The 20,763-nt window shown below is 37.6% G+C and overlaps 1 protein-coding gene and 1 non-coding gene across 33 annotated transcripts in view; one reads left to right on the top strand and one right to left on the bottom strand.

The window, feature by feature from the left end:
• Window positions 1-20,763, top strand: part of DLG2 (discs large MAGUK scaffold protein 2) — a 1,027,768-nt gene that overhangs the window by 734,306 nt on the left and 272,699 nt on the right. For all 32 annotated transcript variants that reach the window (XR_011090260.1, XR_011090255.1, XM_068660895.1 and 29 more), the window contains 2 exons: window positions 7,706-7,850; window positions 10,806-10,947. Coding sequence is in view for 30 of the 32 variants with exons in the window: in XM_068660895.1 (XP_068516996.1) it covers window positions 7,706-7,850; window positions 10,806-10,947 (287 nt within the window). In the remaining 2 variants the exon portion in view is untranslated. The remainder of the gene's footprint in view (window positions 1-7,705; window positions 7,851-10,805; window positions 10,948-20,763) is intronic.
• On the bottom strand, window positions 6,163-6,269 carry LOC137850357 (U6 spliceosomal RNA). The gene has a single exon (XR_011092501.1). It is a non-coding gene; the product is annotated as a U6 spliceosomal RNA (small nuclear RNA).

Genomic DNA, 20,763 nt, shown 5'->3' with positions numbered 1-20,763 from the left:
CTGATTTTCCCCACCACTCAAATATCTTTTTTGATTGGACTTGTAAGTATCTTTAATTTCCTTCTCAATTACTATATTATCTTTTCCTCATCATTTTCCTGTAATATCAGTATGTCTTATAACATTCCTTCTGTTTATAGAAACAGCTTTCCTGATTTATTTTTTACTTCAGGTGCTGTTTGCATTTCATAGAATCATAAAATGGTTTGGGTTGGAAGGGACCTTAGGGAGAATCCCCTTTTTCACACTGCTGGCCTCTTTGCTTTTGAAGCAGCCTAGCATATGGTTGGCTTTCTGTGCTGCAAGCACACACTAACAGCTCATGTTGAGCTTCTCATCAACCACCACCCCCAGGTCCTTCTCCTCAGGGCTGCTCTCAATCTATTCCCTGCCTGTATTTGTGCTTGGGATTGCCCTGGCCCAGATGCAAGACCTTGCACTTGACCCTGTTGAACCTCATGAGGTTCGCACAGGCCCACCTACCAGGCCTTCCCATATCCCTCTGGATGCCATCCCTTCCTTCCAGCACTCACCACACAGCTTGGTGTCATCAGCAAACCTGCCAAGGTGCACTTGGTCCCACTGCTCATTTTGCTGACAAAGAATCTGTCCCTGGCCAGATTTAATTATATCTGGGCTTTGGCTTTTCTAACCTGATCACAGGCTGCTCAGACAATTCCTTTGTTCCTCCCAGGCTACTTGTGCTTGCTCCCACATTTTGTAGGCATTTCTGATTTTTCTCTATATGGTACATTTCAGAAAAGCCTTGCTTGCTCCATGCCTATTTTCTTTCTGATTTCTGTCCTCTGGCTCCCATGGTTGTATTCTGTGGCTCAGGTATCCAACTCTTGAACTGAGAAATACTTTTACCACTCAGATGAACTTCTTTTTTTTTTCATTTGCCTCAAGTTGTTGTTGTTGTTGTTGTTTTTCCCTTTAAATTGCTATTTAAATTGGTGTCCTAGAGCCAGAATGTTGGTATGAAGTACTTGTTCCATCCACATAGCTCCAATGCCAGCCCTTCTGCATAAATATCTCAGCATCTTAAAGGGGGCTATATTGCCCTGTACAATTTGTTTTTGTATTTTGTGCACATCTCCCACTCTCTATCTTCTTTACCTCTGACTCAACATTTTTTTTGGAACTACATCCTCCACTACGGTTGTTGTGGCAATAGGAAGTGAAGCTCTCTTATCATGCACTGGCTGTGCCTCAACCAGTGAAACACAGCCAGATTTATGGTGGTAGATAAAATTCAGTTAAAAGAAGCATCTTTCAGGGAAACAAGGAAAAGTTCAAGAAGTTGTATCTCTTGGAGTTTTTTATGAGAGTTTCTCCTCTCCCCAAGTCATTGGAAAAAAAAATTGCAATATTGTATTTCCTAATAATCACCATCTCTGACATGATGTTTAGAGAGATTATATCCAGAGATTTCCTTATGAAAAAAAAAAAAAAAGCATACCACAATTGTCTTGCAATAATATCTAGGAAGTTGAACAATAGAATCAATGTATTCAGGTTTTTGTTTGTGTATAACAATACATTCGAATGTCTTTATTTGTGATGATAGCTTTATGAATAGGAAAAAGAAGAAAAGTTATACATGCTTGCACATTCTAGTAATACTGGGAATTGTAGGTCCAAAGCAAAGAGCTACCTTTTGAATGAAACTGGGGAACTCATAGTATATTTTATATATTGTAATTCTAAATTGATCTCAGCAATGACTAAGGAAGGTGGTTTTATCTCCTTGCTGGAATGCTTTCTATAACAGAACTTCATTTACTTCGAAGTGTCCTTTTTTTCTCCACAAGTTTTCATCCAGCTTCTTTGAAGCTCTCCTTTGTATCTTGATTTCACTCGTGTTACCTTCTTTCAAATTCTACCAAGTTCTGGCTCTGCATACTCATTTTCTACAATATTCTGCACATTTAAGCTTATATGTACTAGAAATGAGGAAAAAAAAAGTGGTATTATATAAACTTTGCAATGATTTTAAAGACCTTTAAGTGTATAAAGAATAGTTCATAATTGCTCAGGCATTACTTCTTAGTTTAGAATTAATTGGTCTTTAATTTGTATTGTCACTTTAAAATTTGTACAACTTATACACAGAGTTGGTGAGCTACCTGTCCTGTAAAGTTATTGTTAGATAGAGATGAAGTAAGACCTGTCATAGAAAGTATAAATTTTCTATGTATCATGCTAAATTTCCTGTTTCTGAAATAGTAATTTATCCTCCACTTGCACAACTGTGATATCCAAGTGTGTAGTGATGGAAACAGTCTTACCATGATTTTCATCAACTAGATTACCAGAGGAAAAAGAAAAAAAAAATTACAAGCTGTCAAAATCAGATACTGCTATGATATTTTATTTTGTGTCCCTTTATTTTTTTGGCTAAGAGCATATTTTATTAAGCAGAAGTGTAGTGGAAGGTTATTATATGAGATTTTCTTTTACTTCAAAAAGCTTGTAGAGTTGAGATGAAACACCAAAGAAAAAAAAAAAGTATATAATGATAGGTTGCCAAGAGTGGTTGTCAAATCTCCCTTCTTGGAGGTCTTCAAAAGCTGCCTGGATCTGGTCTTGGGCACCCTGCTCTGGGTGTCCCTGCTTGAGCAGGGGTGGGAACAGATGAAATCTGGTGGTATCTTCCAACCTCAATTATTCTGTGATAATGCACAAGCAACATGGAAAGGAGGGAAAATAAAGGGTAACTATATGGTTGTGTTGACAAAAATGTGAATTTTCAGCATTTGAGATGGTTTTGAAATATGTAACTAAGAGAGATTTCAGCATCCTGCCAGCCTAGTAATTTAAAAGACGTTTATTTGACTTTTTTAATAAATAAAATATTTTTATTTATTAAAATATATATTAAAATTAAAAAGACTTTTTTATTTATTAAAAGTGCAAATGTATGTTAATGCTGTTCCTAAAAAAATAAATAATTAAATAAAAGAGAGAGAAATTTATAGAAGGTAGGGATCAGATTTTTTATTTTAATGGAAGACCTGTCAAAATACAGCATACTGTGTTAGTAACTCTCTTCTGACAGTGAAGTTGTATCATAGTTCTTCGTGTCAAATTGTCATAATAAGCCTGTCATTACCTCTTTCAATTAACCTTAAAACCAAATCTGAGAATTGTAAAAGGATCAAAATGTAAACGTAATCCTTATATTTGAAAATACTATCGAGTAGTATTGTTAAATAGTAATATCTCTTGGTGTTGATGAAATCATCTCGGTACAAATAGTCTTCCAATTTTTCATAATACTTGAATTTCTCTTTGGTTACCAATTACCCAGTTAATTCCTTTGCCAGTAGCTTACTATCACAGCCAAGTCTCTGATTATTTACTGATACTAAATTCCTTAGAAAGTATGCAATGCCTTCTGTGATTTACTGCAGTACTGTATTACACTACAGTTGAGGAGCTTCTTCCATCATGAATATACTTTACAAGAAATCCTTGCAATAACTGTAAAAGTTGAATGATGGTGCTTTAAATCATATTCAAATGTTTCATACACGACATTCACCTTGAAATGAAGCTTTTTCTATTGCCTTACGCCACATGTCTCAAAGCTAAATCCACACCCTTCTTTCCTCTATCCTGTGACTTCTCTGTTCAGGCTGTACCCTTTTTGGCGTAGGGACCATTCTCTAGTCTGTTGATAGGAGCATAACCTATGTTGACATCAGTAGATACAGTGGATCTATGTGTGAATACATTGTATACCCCTTCTGACATTTTTATTTTGATTTTTTTTTCTTTTTGGAGTAAAGCATAAATAGGCAAGGCTGTTGTCACTGTTTCCATCCCTATTTAATCTTCTTATTAAGTATTTTTCTTTTAGGATAGAGCACAGAGCTAATGCTACATCCTCATTTTTTCAGTGTCTGTCTCGTGTTTCCAGAAAACTCATAAACCTTCACACTCAAAACCTCCTTCCTGCATACAGAACTTTCCTTTCCTTTCCTTTTGTCGTGGTTTAACCCGGCCGGCAGCTAAACACCACGCAGCCGTTCGCTCACCCTCCCCCCTCCCTCTCTGGGACGGGGGAGAGAAATGGAAAGTGAAGCCCGTGAGTTGAGATAAAGACAGTTTAATAAGACAGGAAAATAATAATAACAAAATAATAATAAAATAATAACAATAATAATACAATGGTGATAATAGGAAAGTAATAATAGTATGTACAAACAAGTGATGCACAATGCAATTGCTCACCACTCGCTGACCGATGCCCAGCCTAACCCCGAGCAGTCCGGCCCCCTCCCCCCGGCTAGCCACCCCTATATATTGTTTAGCATGACGTCAGATGGTATGGAATACCCCTTTGGCTAGTTTGGGTCACCTGTCCTGGGTCTGTCCCCTCCCAGCTCTTACTGCACCCCCAGCCTGCCCGCTGGCAGGACAGAGCAAAAGGCTGAGATGTCCTTGGCTTAGTATAAGCACTGCTCTGCAACAATTAAAGCATCGGGGTGTTATCAGCACTCTTCTCATCCCAAGCCAAAACACAGCATTCCACCAGCTACTAGGAAGAAAATTAATTCTGTGCTAACTGAAACCAGGACATCTATCCACCCCTTATTCCATACCATTTATGTCATGCTCAGGTTACACTTTTTTCCATACATTCTAATTAGTCACCTATAGTAATCATGGTAGTGATAACATACAGTATAATATACTATTTAACATGGTACAATTCAGTTCATGGGCTATTCTCACCCAGTATTAAATCTCCTTGAGGTACACACCGGACCTCTCCGTTCTTTTGCATCACCCACCAAGTGTATCCAGGTCCCTGAGCGAAAACAATTCCACGAATAGGTTTGCCTTTTCCTGAGGCAGGAGTAGCCCAGACTGTTTTACCCAGCATATTTTTTACATGCACTACAGGAACTTTATCCCCATCTACAGTACGTAACAGGTTTGATTGGGCAGGTCCAGCTCGGTTGGTAGATCCCCTAGTATTGACTAACCAGGTGGCCTTTGCCAAATGCGTATCCCAGTTTTTGAACGTCCCAGCGCCCATTGCTTTCAAGGTAGTCTTTAACAGGCCATTGTATCGTTCAACTTTCCCGGAGGCTGGTGCATGATAGGGGATGTGATACACCCATTCAATACCATGTTCTTTGGCCCAAGTGTCTATAAGGTTGTTTCGGAAGTGAGTCCCATTGTCTGATTCTATTCTTTCTGGGGTGCCATGTCGCCATAGGACTTGCTTTTCAAGGCCCAGGATGGTGTTCCGGGCGGTGGCATGAGGCACAGGATATGTTTCCAGCCATCCGGTGGTTGCTTCCACCATTGTAAGTACGTGGCGCTTGCCATTGCGAGTTTGAGGGAGTGTGATGTAATCAATCTGCCAGGCCTCTCCATATTTATATTTCAGCCATCGTCCTCCATACCAAAGAGGCTTTGACCGTTTGGCTTGCTTGATTGCAGCACATGTTTCACAGTCATGAATAACCTGTGCTATAGCGTCCATGGTCAGGTCCACCCCTCGATCACGAGCCCATCTGTATGTTGCATCTCTACCTTGATGGCCTGAAGTGTCATGGGCCCATCGGGCTATAAATAATTCACCTTTATGCTGCCAATCTAGGTCCACCTGAGCTACTTCAATCTTAGCAGCCTGATCCACCTGCTGGTTGTTTTGATGTTCTTCAGTAGCCCGATTCTTGGGCACATGAGCATCTACGTGGCGTACTTTCACAGCCAGGTTCTCTACCCGAGCAGCAATATCTTGCCAAAATGCAGCAGCCCAGATGGGTTTGCCCCTACGCTGCCAGTTGTTTTGCTTCCATTGCTGTAACCATCCCCACAGGGCATTTGCTACCATCCATGAATCGGTGTAGAGATAGAGAACTGGCCATTTTTCTCGTTCAGCAATGTCTAAAGCCAGCTGAATGGCTTTCACTTCTGCAAACTGACTCGATTCACCTTCTCCCTCAGCAGCTTCTGCAACTCGTCGCGTAGGACTCCATACAGCAGCCTTCCATCTCCGATGCTTCCCCACAATACGACAGGACCCATCAGTGAACAGGGCATATTTCTTTTCATTCTCTGGCAACTGGTTGTACAGTGGGGCTTCTTCAGCACGACCCACCTCCTCCTCTGATGATATCCCAAAGCGAGCACATATACTAAAATATGGAACGCTTCACGAATTTGCGTGTCATCCTTGCGCAGGGGCCATGCTAATCTTCTCTGTATCGTTCCAATTTTAGTTTAACACACTCTGATCAGATCTGCCGTTATCTCAACCTTTCGTGCCCCACGTTGGGCGCCAAAAAGACTGTCGTGGTTTAACCCGGCCGGCAGCTAAACACCACGCAGCCGTTCGCTCACCCTCCCCCCTCCCTCTCTGGGACGGGGGAGAGAAATGGAAAGTGAAGCCCGTGAGTTGAGATAAAGACAGTTTAATAAGACAGGAAAATAATAATAACAAAATAATAATAAAATAATAACAATAATAATACAATGGTGATAATAGGAAAGTAATAATAGTATGTACAAACAAGTGATGCACAATGCAATTGCTCACCACTCGCTGACCGATGCCCAGCCTAACCCCGAGCAGTCCGGCCCCCTCCCCCCGGCTAGCCACCCCTATATATTGTTTAGCATGACGTCAGATGGTATGGAATACCCCTTTGGCTAGTTTGGGTCACCTGTCCTGGGTCTGTCCCCTCCCAGCTCTTACTGCACCCCCAGCCTGCCCGCTGGCAGGACAGAGCAAAAGGCTGAGATGTCCTTGGCTTAGTATAAGCACTGCTCTGCAACAATTAAAGCATCGGGGTGTTATCAGCACTCTTCTCATCCCAAGCCAAAACACAGCATTCCACCAGCTACTAGGAAGAAAATTAATTCTGTGCTAACTGAAACCAGGACACCTTTCCTTCTTCCTTTCCTTTCCTTTCCTTTCCTTTCCTCCTTCCTTTCCTTTCCTTTCCTTTCCTTTCCTTTCCTTTCCTTTCCTTTCCTTTCCTTTCCTTTCCTTTCCTTTCCTTTCCTTTCCTTTCCCTTTCCTTTCCTTTCCTTTCCTTTCCTTTCCTTTCCTTTCCTTTCCTTTCCTTTCCTTTCCTTTCCTTTCCTTTCCTTTCCTTTCCTTTCCTTTCCTTTCCTTTCCTTTCCTTTCCTTTCCTTTTTGTTGTTGTTGTTGTTGTTGTTGTTGTTTCAATTTCCTGTACCTCACAGGCAGCCCCTTTATATCACTTTGTATCTCCTATTATTCCAACTATCAATGACATATTATGGATGGAAAGATTTGGGGTGTTAGGAATATTGCAGGTCCTAGCCATCCATGCTATGAGATGGATTTGGACAGTTAATCTCGGTAGACCAAATAATGTAGGCAGTTTCTGTAAATGATCTGGTGTGTTAAGTTATTAAATTGTTATTAAATATAGTTTTACATGAATGATGATACTATCAGCAAAATATCACAAAGTACTTATCTACTGACAAGACCAGGTGCCATCTCACCCATTATGTTTCTCCGATATTATCAAAACTGTTAAATTAGTCTTTGAATATGGATATGTTGAGAAAACTTTATTTTCTACCTTACTGTAATACCACTTCCAATATCTTCAGTGCTCTTTGTCTACAGCAGTTTTATTTTTATTTTTTATTTTTATTTGCCACTGGATCCTAACTCAACCTGTCTTATTTCTCATCCTTTAAGGTAAATAATTACAGTTTAGAAGAAGTTACCCATGAAGAGGCAGTAGCGATACTGAAGAACACATCAGATGTAGTGTATCTGAAAGTTGGAAAGCCCACCACCATTTACATGACTGATCCTTATGGCCCGCCAGATATTACTCACTGTAAGTGACTATCGTAATTCATTTTGTATGAAACATCAATTTGTCAGATCATTGTGGTTGTTTCATAGCTTGTCCAAAGTACTCCATTAAAGTTTATGAAACAGTGTGGAAGGCTACAAAAATAAAATGTTTGATGCCACCTAAGCAAGCTATACTTGTGAAATATTACCAATAATACAATTCAACTAAAGTATGTTTGCAGCCAAAGTAACAGTGTAGATGATGTACTGCTGTGCTGACTCAAATTAGACAATATCCAAGTAATCAGATTGAACTGCAACTCTTGTGACAATTACAGTAATATACATATGCAGATATATTTTGAAGTATGATTGGATTTGAAGAATGGAGTCCTCTGTCCACTGAAAAATCAGAACAAGCAGCAAACGATACAAACAAAATTACTGAAAAGTTTGAGAAAAACGGATATGATATTTTCATAAAATGTTTACTTGGAATGTAAAATCACTGCTTTATCTACATAAATCTGCCCATTTTCTATGTGTATCCACTTTCTAAATTCCTACTCCATTTTGCTTCATTGTCATTCTGCCCATTAACTTTACATATGTTCGTCTGCTGTTCCTTCACCGAGGACTAAGAATTTATTTGTCCTTGAATTAAATATCTTCCCTGCTATAGGAAAAGTTGCTGGAATGACTTTTGGTTGTTTAATTGTTAATAAAGCTCACTGCAGGATCTCATAAGAAGGGAAGATTAGTTTATTTTAAAACAAACTGATTTTCCTCAGGCTGTGATATCCATGTACTGAAAATCATCTAGACTTCTTTTCAACGTTCAAGCAAAAACACATGCAAGGTGAGCTTGCTAAGATTCCCTGAGATGACAAGGATGGGTGGCTGTGAAGTCCTTACCATACACCATACACATACACCACCTTCTTAGGTTGCCAACCTGCTTGACTGTGTGCTTTTTGTAGTCCTAAGGAGATGACTGTGATTAGGTTTTTCTCTCTATCAGGGTTTACTCTCTTCTCCTTTTGTCTCCCTGTCTGAGTGTCCTAGACACCAATCTAGTCTATTTCCTGCTATCATTTCTTAATGGCTTGAGTCTTTGTTTTAGTTTGGGTTTAGGCTGTCCTGAGAAGTTGCCCATAGTTATTCTATGTTTGATAACCTACTAATGAATCTAGGTGCTATCAATACTACATTCTTATAAACCTCCATCTACCAGTCCTCTTGATGTTTCCATTCCCATTCTCTTCTCATAAACAGTGATCTTAGCATTTCAGTTGTAGCTTTCTATACCACTAATGCCTTCTCGTCTAATCACTTTGTTACTAAAACTCCCTTCCTTCATTCAGTTCTTCACTAAAAACTGTCTGCCTGGGGTTTCATTACCAAAAGGAAACAGCTGCACCACCTAACAACTGGGTGACAGTTTAATTTTTGGAGAGTTTCAGCAACTGACCCATACACATCTTGATCTTCTGCCATAATACTAGGGGCACTTAAGGTCAGGGAGTCAACTAAGGACTGGGAAAGGTAGATTTTCTCTGTCAAAGATAAGAGATTAATTTTAGCTGCTCATTTGCAGTGCGTTGCCACTGTGAACTGAAAAAGTTGAGGGGAAAGCTTCATATCCATAATCCTCTTTATTCAGACTGCTCCATTAAAATAAAAGAGAAGGTTTTGTAAGATTCACATAAGGTGGTATATTCAACTGTGCAGAGCATACCTATTTACTTAGTAAATGTTACAACAGATGGCAGTCATGATTGTTCAGTAGCAGTCTGGTCTGAATCTTAGCAAAGCCCAACAAATAAAACTACTAAATGTCCCTATCCAATCTCCAACATTATAATACTTCCTAAAATAATTTGAGAGTTCTAAAAGAGTGTGTTTTATTATGTCAGATTATAGATCAGCAGCATATGGACAGACAGAAGCAATTCCAGAGAGGGAGTAGAGGTTGAAAAGATTTGCAGTAGCCCATCCCAGGCTGCTGGTGCATAGAGATTCATTTATCCTCGGGGAACCTTTCATTATACCTGCATGTTCAGAGTATTTCAGAATGGGTAATGGCCTTTCCCTGTAGGGATATTTTGCTTTGAAGCATTCTGAATCTCAGCATCTGAAGGAAGGACTGAAAATAAGACTAGAAAGACTTCTTTTCATGAGAAAATTAGTTGTAGCTCATTGCAGAAGCATGTGTCTTTGTTTCTGCTACTTATCATTTCCTTTTCTAATTACATTAACTAGAGATTTGATTACAGCTATTGCAAGTAACTTGAGAATGGCAAAAAGCAAACAAATAACAAAATCCACAGACCCAAGATAGAATCAGACAGCACCATCCTGTAATTGTCATTATTAGTCATTAATTTGTATGAGATTTGTATCCAATTTCTGTTCTGTATACAGATTTACTGAGTTCTAAATAATTCAGTTTATATTGGTACTGAAATTTCAATTACATGGGAAAATGTGGCACCTTAAGTAAATCACAGCTTTAAACCTTCACCAAACATAGTTCTTGCCATACAATTCCTGCTTTAATCCTGCAATGAGCTCTTACTGTATTGCTCCCACTTCTGTACAATGGAGCCAAAAAGATGTGTGTGCTTTTAATCTCATTCTCTCCTATTTACATTTCCTTCTTTGAGTCACTAATAATTGAAGAAAGTCTTTGTTTCCCATCTTCCAAACTATCCTTTCTTACTTGGATCCCTTTTAAGGATTCAATTTCTGCAAAATGAACCATTATCATTATTATTGTTGTTGCTGTTGTTTTGTTTGTTATTATTAACCTTTTGGGAAAACTCCAGCTGCTCATTCTGTCTTGTTAAATTTTAAGCTCTCTCAGGCATGAACTGTCTGTTTTGGTGTTATTTACAGCAGCAACCATATTCTTCATACTTAAATAAAAATGATGCAGTCGTGACCTAATCAAATATAGAAATGGCTAACAGGAAATGCTTATTCTTACCACCAGCTTATTCTCCACCAATGGAAAATCATATACTCTCTTCTGGAAACAACGGCACTTTAGAGTACAAGGCATCTCTGGCCCCTATTTCACCGGGAAGATACTCACCCATTCCAAAGCACATGCTTGTGGAGGATGACTACACCAGGTCAGATGTTTTTCTTTGTTACATTTCATGGCAATTGCAAAGAACATTGTTAAAGCATTGGTAAAGCAAGGTAAAGCACTCCATGCACTCCTGACAGCACACAGCATATAGTTTTCACCTGTGTTCAAGGGAAGACAAATCATAGTTATTACAGGTATAGAGACATCTAAGAGAAAGATCTCATGAATGAATGCTGACCAGAAGTCCATGTTTTCTGGGTACAATCCTGCACTAGTTCGTAAACAACATGGCTGCATTAGAGCAGTGCTGGCACTGAGCAAAACATGCTGTTTTTTAAGAGGTGTATTAGCTGTGATAGCTTCTTACCGGCACAACTAGGAGATCTCAGGATCAGTGACTCATCTGGCTCACTGCATGTATGGGTGGAGTGGCTGTACATGTGTTTGTACCTGTCTGTGAGAGTGTACTCTGAAAGGTCTGTCTTGTTTAGTTCTGTGAAAGCAAGGCTGAAATAGCCTGTAATTGCTCTGTGTACACACACTGAAAGATAAATGACACAGAGAGTAAACAGTATGGGAAAAGAAAAAAAAAAAGTATAAACTGGCTGTAAACTGTCTGTGAATAAATTTAGGTGGGAAACTAGAAAAAGTGTCATAACCATTAGGGAATCATAATATGAAACAGCTTTCTGTGGGAGTATAGAGGTTAAAAGGAAACTGTACAGTAGCACTTGATACATTTATAAAAGAAGTTCTTGGGATTATCAGCAAAATGACCAAGGAAATAGCTTCCAATATTTTGTTTGTTTGTTTGTTTTCTGTATTTTTTTTTGCTTGTTTGTTTTTAACAATCCAAAAAGGATTGTAGACATAAGGTAATGATTGCCTGGTAGATGATTGCCAGGTAGAAAAGACACAGGAAAATGCAGGAAGAGTTATTTTATGCCTTGTGTTGTGAACATCACTGATAAAACACTGTGTATTTATCTTATTTGGCTAGTACCTTATCTTTTAATGTCTAGTGCCACAGAAAATGATTTTTTTTTTCCCTGTACTTCAGTATTTATAGATTCATTGTGTTTAAATCTAAAAGGGGCACTGTTTGTGGTCATCTAACCTGACCTACTGTGTATCCTAGGCCAAAGAATCTCATCCACTTATGTATTCGTCAGCTTCATAATTTGCAAATTTGCATTTCATATTTCTTGTTGCATAAGATTAAGATCACAAGCTGCTTAACTTGTTGGATCAGACAGATTCAGAGTAACTAAATCATGATACAGTTTTAATGAGGACATAAATTTATGGAAACCACACCTTGCTTCCCTGTCTTGGTTAAAATAATTTCTCCTTTGTTTTGACTGAGGATGCAAAAACAATGTTGCTTTCCTTCAATTTATGAGACATTCAGTCAGGATGAATTTTCTCCAAAGGGTTCCAAGAAGTTACATATTTTAATTAATAGTTAAAATTCTGATTTCATTAAATTGTGCATCAAGGCTTTACCTGAGTTCATACTGACACCATAATTTCTAAAACGCCTATGTATAGGAAGAATACTAATATGGTATCTGGGTTACAATTATGAGGACTTGTAGTGCTGTTTTATCTCTTTCTGTAATGAGACATCAGCACCATTATTATTGAGAAAGTGTTGGCAAAGTTTAAAAACAGCAAAAAATGCAATCTTAAAAGTAAATAATAGCTAAGGAGATCCAAAAGTCACAGATAATAGAGGAAGGAATCCTAAAACAAGAGGAAAGCTGCACTCAGAATTCAAAGATCATTTAAAAAGTTAGTAAAACTGAAAAGTAATGGAGAAGTATCCTTAGAAGTCCTTTGTTTCTGCTCCTGTAGCTGATTTTAACTTTTTAATTGCTTGTATTTTTATTTTTATTTTTTTTTTAAAAAAGGGTTGGGGAACAATAGTTATAAAACAGAAGTGAAGGCAATGACAGTTCTAGTCCATTGTTGAGGTAAGTATCCAATAGAAAGCATACCTGCTGGAAGAACCATGCAAGATACTTATTGAAATACATCAATGTCTTTTTGATCTTCTTAGGAAGAAAGATGTCTTCATATTCCAATCATTTTTATTTTTAAACAAGTTAGTTTTGTTGGTTTAGGTCCTGACAGTAAAGACTACTTACATAGTCTAATTCTTGGCTGAGTTATTCATACCAACCTTCATTTTGTGTTATTTGGATAAAAAATAAATGTCCAAAAAAGCACAGTCAGTATATTCTGAATAGTCCTCTCCTGTATTCTTCCTATCTGGACTTCCGAATTAATATGTTTTCTAATGAAGGTCTGTTACCTGAAATATGTAGGATTGGCACTATCAACTCTGCAAGCATCACCTTCTGTGGCATGTATAGGACACTGGCAGAAATAAAGTTGTCAAATAGTATGTGAGCAGACCCTGAATGTAACAGACCAAATCAAATAGCAGTCTCTAAACAAGTCTTTATTTCAACTTATTGAAGGAAGAACTTAAATTTATTAGGATGATTATGGAATTTTTAACAGTGATATAGTTTATATGCTACACTGATATCCAGGATACAGTAGCACAAAGATTAAATGAATACAGTGATGTGTCATAAGAAAAATGGCGCTTCCTGCTGCTGGATTTCCTCACTGAAAACACATCATACAGCTCTATCCAAGGGACACCTAAACAAGAGCCAGGAGACCAGGCTTCTCCTCTGACTACTATGACTGAAAAGTTCTGACCTTCAAAATCAAACCTTTTAGCCCATGAATGACAACTTTTTTCTTCCTTCCTTCTTTCCTTCCTTCCTTCCTTCCTTCCTTCCTTCCTTCCTTCCTTCCTTCCTTCCTTCCTTCCTTCCTTCCTTTCATCTGTGTAGCTGATTATTGCCTTTTAATTCCAGTGGGACTATTGAAAAATGGTACTGTTAAATCTGACAAATTTTGACATCTATAAACTGGGAACGCTGATTGCACTATCTCTGTGCAATGCAATAGGATTTGATGGTGAGTCTGCCTTTAAAATGAGAAGATATTTTGAAAGTCTTTGTTCCTGACCAGTTTAGAAAGACCTAAAGTCTTTTGGGAAGTTAATTATCATATTGATAATTCTAGTGAACCCTATAGATCCCTTGATTGCAGCATTTATAATTAGGTTCCTTCACATATTTTTTTATAATTAAGATAATTGCCAACTACTGCAGTGCTATCCATTAAAACTACCTGGTTCTCACTATAATAGATTTTCAGGGTTAATTTACATGGCGATCACATAAGGAAATTTATTACCCATGCAGCCATAATATGGCAACACTTCTGTCAGATTTTCATTTGTGCCAACTAAAAATATTTGGAACAGTAACTTCTCCACTATAAGAGGCATTTGCAATCTCAGAATTTGTTGTACATACGACTTGAGTGAAGCTGATGAGAAGCTTTAACTTCTTTGCTTTAACGAATCTGTTGGTTAAGTCAAAACAGTTGAAAATTCATCATAACTTGTCCACTTACTCTTCTTCCTCTTTTTTTTTTTCTTTTATCCTTTTTCTTTCTTTCCTTTATTTTTTTTTTTTAAATTCCAGATCCAGATTTTTCTTTAGCTGAATATTTTTTGGCCAACAAAATGCATGTTTCTGTTGATAAAAAATTGCATTCTTGGTCTGATATTGAATCAGCATCTGGAAAAAAACAGTACGTATTTTACTTAATTAAACTGTAGGAAAAAAAAGAAAAAGCTTGATCAGAGCACAAAGGATAGAAACGTACCAGATCATCCTCAGCCACAAATTTTAATGAAGCTGGATGTTACTCTTTACTTACTGAGCTTTTGTAAGTTGTGTATAATATTGGTCCAAAATGCTGTCAGTTGAAAGGCGTAATTTACTTTCTGTTTTGTTGGATTCATTTTAAATTCCCTGGGGATGGAAGCTTTTCCTTCCTGTATTTTTTAAAAAAAAGATTGTCACATTTTAAAATTCAAATAAGATAACAAAATTTCAGGTCAGTAGAATGTGACATATATCACTTAGATATAAAAGATATACTAGTTTTCTAGTAAGATAGAAGTGCTGTGCAGGCAGTCCAGGCAATTCCTTGATTGTGGTATTAACAATTTTCCTAATGCTCCTCAAGGGGATAAACAGGTATAATTCTCTACTTGACTTGATGCTCATGAAAAGGGAAGAACGAGTCCGAAAGGTGGTAAATAAATAACAGCTCAGATCAGAATGCCCATGAGTTGGTGGAATCCATGATTCAAAGGAAGTCTGTAAAGGTAGTCAGCGAGTTATGACTGTAGACTTCAGAAGAGCAGACTTCACTCTTTCTGGAGAATTGCTAAGCAAAATTGCTTGGGATGCTGCCACACAGACATAGGTTCCATGAAAGATGAATGATTTCTAAATAAAACTTGCTGAGAACTCAGGAATGAGCCATACCGTTGAGCTGTATGACTGGGAATTCATCAGAAGGCCTTCTAGACTATGTTAAGAGCTTCTTGAACTAAAATGCAAGATGTAGACAAGCGTTGCTTGCCTGCTTAGTGATGAAATCAGAAAGCTGATGGCTTTGATCTAAGACTTCCAAGGGTCATGAAGGGTAACAAAAAGTGATTCTGCAAGTGTGCTAGTTTCAAAAATGAAGGCAAAAATTGATGGAGGAAAAAACTGATGGAGGAGACAATGTAATGGCAGACAGTACAGAAAGAGCTTAAGTACATTATCATCTTTGCCAGGCACCAAAGGGGCCAAAAGGTAATTGGAATAGTCAGCATGGATTTACCAAAAGCAAATCATGTACTTGTACAGCCTGATTGACTTTTCTGATGAAATGATGAGCCATGTGGATAGCAGTGATTGTCCTATACCAACCAGGGCCACAGTGCAGGGACTGCCTCATGTAGAAATGGCTCTTTGCTGGATGAAAACACAGCTAGCTCTAAAGGCATCCCTGGACCTCACTACAACTCACAAAATATGCATCCGATGTACTGTGGGGCATGTGGCAATTCTTTTTCACCATCACCTGCCTTCGGGAGTGGCTGCAAAGCTGTTCCAGGCCATCTCATTCCTTGTCCCTGTGAAGATCAGGAGAAGCTGTAACACACATGCTGCAGGATACAGGGAGTGCCCTTTAAAACTCCTCCAGCAACCTCTCATCCAGACATAAGGAAGTGTTGGATAAATGGGTACATCTAATCTGTAGCTGGAAAGAAGGTATGATTTGTAAAGTTTTGGAAACCCTCTGGGTAGCCTTTTGGGTATTTCCTGGATTTTAAGCTGCCATCTTCCTTATTAGACTTCTCTTTGCATGGCTGTGCACTTTTGCATGCTACAGCAGATTTGGTAAGGCTTTTAACACAATCTCCTACAGAGTTCTCATCTGAAAGATGAGGAAGAGTGGACTAAAAGAAGAGATTGGGTTGGGAGCTGACTGAACCAGTAGGCTGAAAGGATAATGATCATCACTTGACATCTGTCAGGCAGGCTGCAATGAGCAGAGTACCTCAGGATACTCCAGGCGTCAGTTGAATATCTTCATCAATGACGTAGATCATGACACAGAGTGCACCCTCAGCAGTTTTATGGTAAGTTAAGGCGGAGTTACTGACATGACGAAGGGCAGAGCTATATACCAGAGCGATCTTGATTAAACACAAGAATTGGGCCAGGAGAAACCTCCAGTAAGGAGGTTCAGTAAGAAATCTGAAATAAGGTTTCAGTAGGAAATTTGAAGTTCTACAGCTGGGGTAGAACAGCTGCACACACTCATATGAGCTGTGAAACAAGTATCTGAATTACAGCTACATTGAAAATGACCTGAAGGTTACAGCAGATGCCAGGCTGAACATGGACCCAGAAGAAAACTGTCATTACAAGGCAGGTAATCAGAATACCGGGCTATATTAGGAGAAAAATGGCCAGCAGATAAAGATAAGTTATGTTCTTGAAGACTGACTAGTTCCTGTTTTTTGACTTGATGTGGGTAAACAAGAAAGGGTCCATCAGATTCTGAGTCTTAAATCTCATGGAAGTTACAGACACAATGAGGGAGCTAGGGCTTGTTTAGTGTTATGAAGGAGAGACCAAGGGTCATTCTAAGAGCATCCTACAGCCACTCAGCAGCAAAGATGATGAAACCAAACTCTTCTCAGTAGTGACATAAAATGCAAAAAGGATCAAAGGCCAGAGATGTTTGTTTGGCATGATCTGATTTCAATTTAAGAAGGAAAAAAAAGACACCAGGTGAGTGAGGTAGTGCTGGAGCATATTGCTCAGATGGGCTGCGAAGTATCCATGTTTCAAGATTTTTAAGATTTGCTTAGACAGAATCAAGGCTGATATGATCTAGCATTGTCAATAATCCTGCTTTAAGCATGAGATTGGATGAGATGACCTACAGAGGTCCCTTCCTGACAACTTTTCTACTATATTGAGAAGAAAAAAGTGGTTTGTTGTTTTAGTGTTTTGTGGAATATACACTAGTAATAGAGCTGAGATAGAAGTAACAATTTACTCTTTAGCAGATGTCTGCCTTTCTATTTCTAGTAAAAAAAGAAATCCTGTAGTTTTTAGATGGTTGCTCCTTCTGGCTTTAACAAACAACATAGGTAAAAGGTGCATAAAATAAAGAACTACCATCTTGAGTTTTTACTTCCTTTTTAACTTCAGAAAATAGTAACATCAAACTGTTGTGCTTCAATGGATAAAAAATGTACTTTAACATTTAACTCTGGGTAGACATTAAAGATTCATGGATGGAAAAGCTGTCTGAGTTATCTGTTTTGCTGTGAAAAGCACGTTTGATTTCTTTTATATGCATCTTTGCAAAATAACATTTTCTGGATGAGGAGGAGGTGCTGGGGATTGGGGGGGAGAAAAAGGAGAACCATTAAGTTGAAGTCTCAAGGGAAATTTTCCCTGTATTGAGAGCAGCATTCTTCAACTGTTTCTTGGGTACTTACATAAGCCTGCTTGTTGAATTGAGGTTATTTTATAGAAACACCTTTAAAGTTGTATTGATGCACAGATTTGACTGTTCAGGATTAAAGCATTACAAATAATATGAAGTTATGCATGTTATAAAACTATGAATAGCAGTTGTTTGACAATGGTTTGGGCTTTTATTAAGTAAAAAAATAGGGATAGAGAACTGCAGATTTTAATAGTGTTCCATTGGGATCTTGAATGAGTTGACTTCATTCAGAGTTGTCAATCATCCATTGACAAAACACTCCGCATATTTGAAAAGTGTGTATTTGCTGAAAGGAGTTAGCTTAGCTGCATTTCTTGTTCTTTTTGTGAGGGAACAGAACTGAAACTCTTGTATCCCAGATGAAGAAGAGCACTGAGTACTGTAGGTAATGCTTTCACATAGTGAGTTTTGCACCATGTTTTTGACCCAACATTGCTCAATGGAAGTGAAAAAAAGACATGCAGAAGTATGCTGGTGCAGTTAGTTATATGGATATGAAAGGTAATTATCAGCTCTCAGCAATCATATCATTATGCCTCACCTAAACTCATCATGTAACCTATGCCTTAAAGATAATTAATTACATATAGTAATATTAAATCACTTGTAACATTGTCAGCAGATTAATTGTTCCAGATAATACTTTAATGCCTTTTCTTTTTTTTTTCTCCTGAGGCTGGATAGAAAAGGTTGCATGTCTGTTTTGTTTTAAAATTTAGTGCAAATTACAGTTATTATTTTTAAAGTAACTTTAATTGATCACTAGTATCATCAAATTGAATTGTATTTATTTTAAACCATAGCAGTTTGGTCATCTGGTCATTTAAGCAGTAGAGGAAGAATTACATGGCTTAGTTCATGCTAAAAATCATGGTGATATATTTTAAATATTATAGCATTCCATACATAGCATGAGGGTGTTTAATTCTAGAAGCTGATGAAGTTCAACCTCCACAGTATTTCTACTGCATTTGTGAAAATCTGTCTAAATGCCAATAAATACAGGTCTTTGGAAAAACTGCAATTCATTTATCTTTATATATATGGGTATATATATATATATATATATATACCCATATATATATATATACCCATATATATATATGGGTATAAAAGAGTTTTACCCATATATATATATATATATATATATGGGTAAAACTCTTTTAAATTCCATCCTCATACTGTAGGGCAGAAAAGCTTCTCCCAACTTTCTAATACTGATTGTTTAAAAAAGCCAGCATGACTGAGCCCAGCATTATATGGCCCAAGCTAGTTTTTCTCTCTACTTATTTCTTCCAGCCTTTTCTGACACAGAAACATAATCAGGAGTGATTCTGCTCAGTGCTCTGAATGCTCGGTCCTGTCAGATTTGAACATTGAAAAGGTTGGAGGAATGGAAGGGAGTGTATTTGGCAAGGAGTTACAGTGAGATTGGATGTAAAAATGAGTGAGAACTTGTCAATGTTTCTGTGAAAATGGAAATCACAAGCAGAGAAGACATATTTATTGTGCAAGTAAACTTAAAATTAGTACAAGGAAGGACATAAGTGAGAAATGGGTGAAGAGACATGAAGAAGCAATGGAGAAAAATAGCCTGGAGAAGAGCAACAATAAATTTCAGAGCTGCTGAACCAGCAACTCCCTCAGACAATAAAAACTGAAGTTTGGGATAATCAATAGTTGTGCAAGAAGACAGGGGCAAGGAGCAGAGCTACAGAGCAGGTAGCAAAAGTTGCTGATACAATGCTGGCAGGATTAAACTGAGGCCATCTCTCTAGAAAAAAATGAGAGAAACCCAAGATTTCTGGGGTTTTCAGGACTAGAGCATGATTTCTGCAGGCAGTCTGTCATTATTGCTCAATAATTGCATTGCTTGTCCTTCTGGAGGATGACAGCCTGCTGCTGCTGCTGGTCACTCCCTGTCTCTCATGTGGTAGCGATTTCATGCTCTAGATCAGCATTTGGTGACTCTGCTGATGATCATATTGATTTCAACATGGTGTTCCATAATAGTATTTCTTTCTTGGTTTAGCCTTTTATCAACCTAAGCAACTATATGGTAAATAAATAAATAAATACAGGAATACTATTTACATTACACATTAAATGTATATTACATTAAAAAAAAAAAAAATGCCTATATAACCTTGAATTGGACCCTTGGTGAAATGCAAAGTTACAGTACTTAGTTATGCTATCATCTAACAACAGCTCCTTGTAGAATTCTGTCAACAGCTTTTCAGAAAAAGAAGTCACAGTTGTATTTTTTAGCTCTATATTATTATTTGTTGCCTTCAATAAAGCAACTATTTTATGTCTCGTATATTTAGTATGCAAACATTAAACATATTATTAAACTTTAGAAATGCATAATAATTATCTAAGATTTCTGTTTGCTACCCCATTGTTTTAGAATTCATAATAATTAATTTAAAAGTGAAATTTTACTTATTGTAATGTCAACAGACAATCTGTTATGTCCTGAGTAATCTACACGTATTTGTCAAATTTGTCAGAGATTTCCAAAGAATGGGATTTCTATTTCTGTCAGTGGAAGCTACTGAATACTCAGTTCTCTACAAAAATAAATAAATAAATAAATAAAATTGCAGAGTCTAGCTTAAGGCTTGTGTGCAGATTTTTAAAATAAGATAGTAGAATTGGCGGTTATAATACAGGCAGAAATGGTGCATAATGTTTAATAGTGCACAAAATAAAAAATTAAGTCTAAGTACAAACTACATGTATCCACTGACCTGGACTCTTAAAGCAGCTATTACCACTTAAGCAAGATACCTTGGGGTAGATGTGTTTAATTCTGTAACAGTGTCAACTCAGTTCTCAAGAGTAGTCAAAAGGGTAATTAGAATTTAAATAGAATCTGATAGGA

Source organism: Anas acuta, chromosome 1, assembly GCF_963932015.1.
Source record: "Anas acuta chromosome 1, bAnaAcu1.1, whole genome shotgun sequence".
NCBI lineage: Eukaryota > Metazoa > Chordata > Aves > Anseriformes > Anatidae > Anas > Anas acuta.
This window is presented reverse-complemented; position numbering and strand designations above follow the sequence as displayed.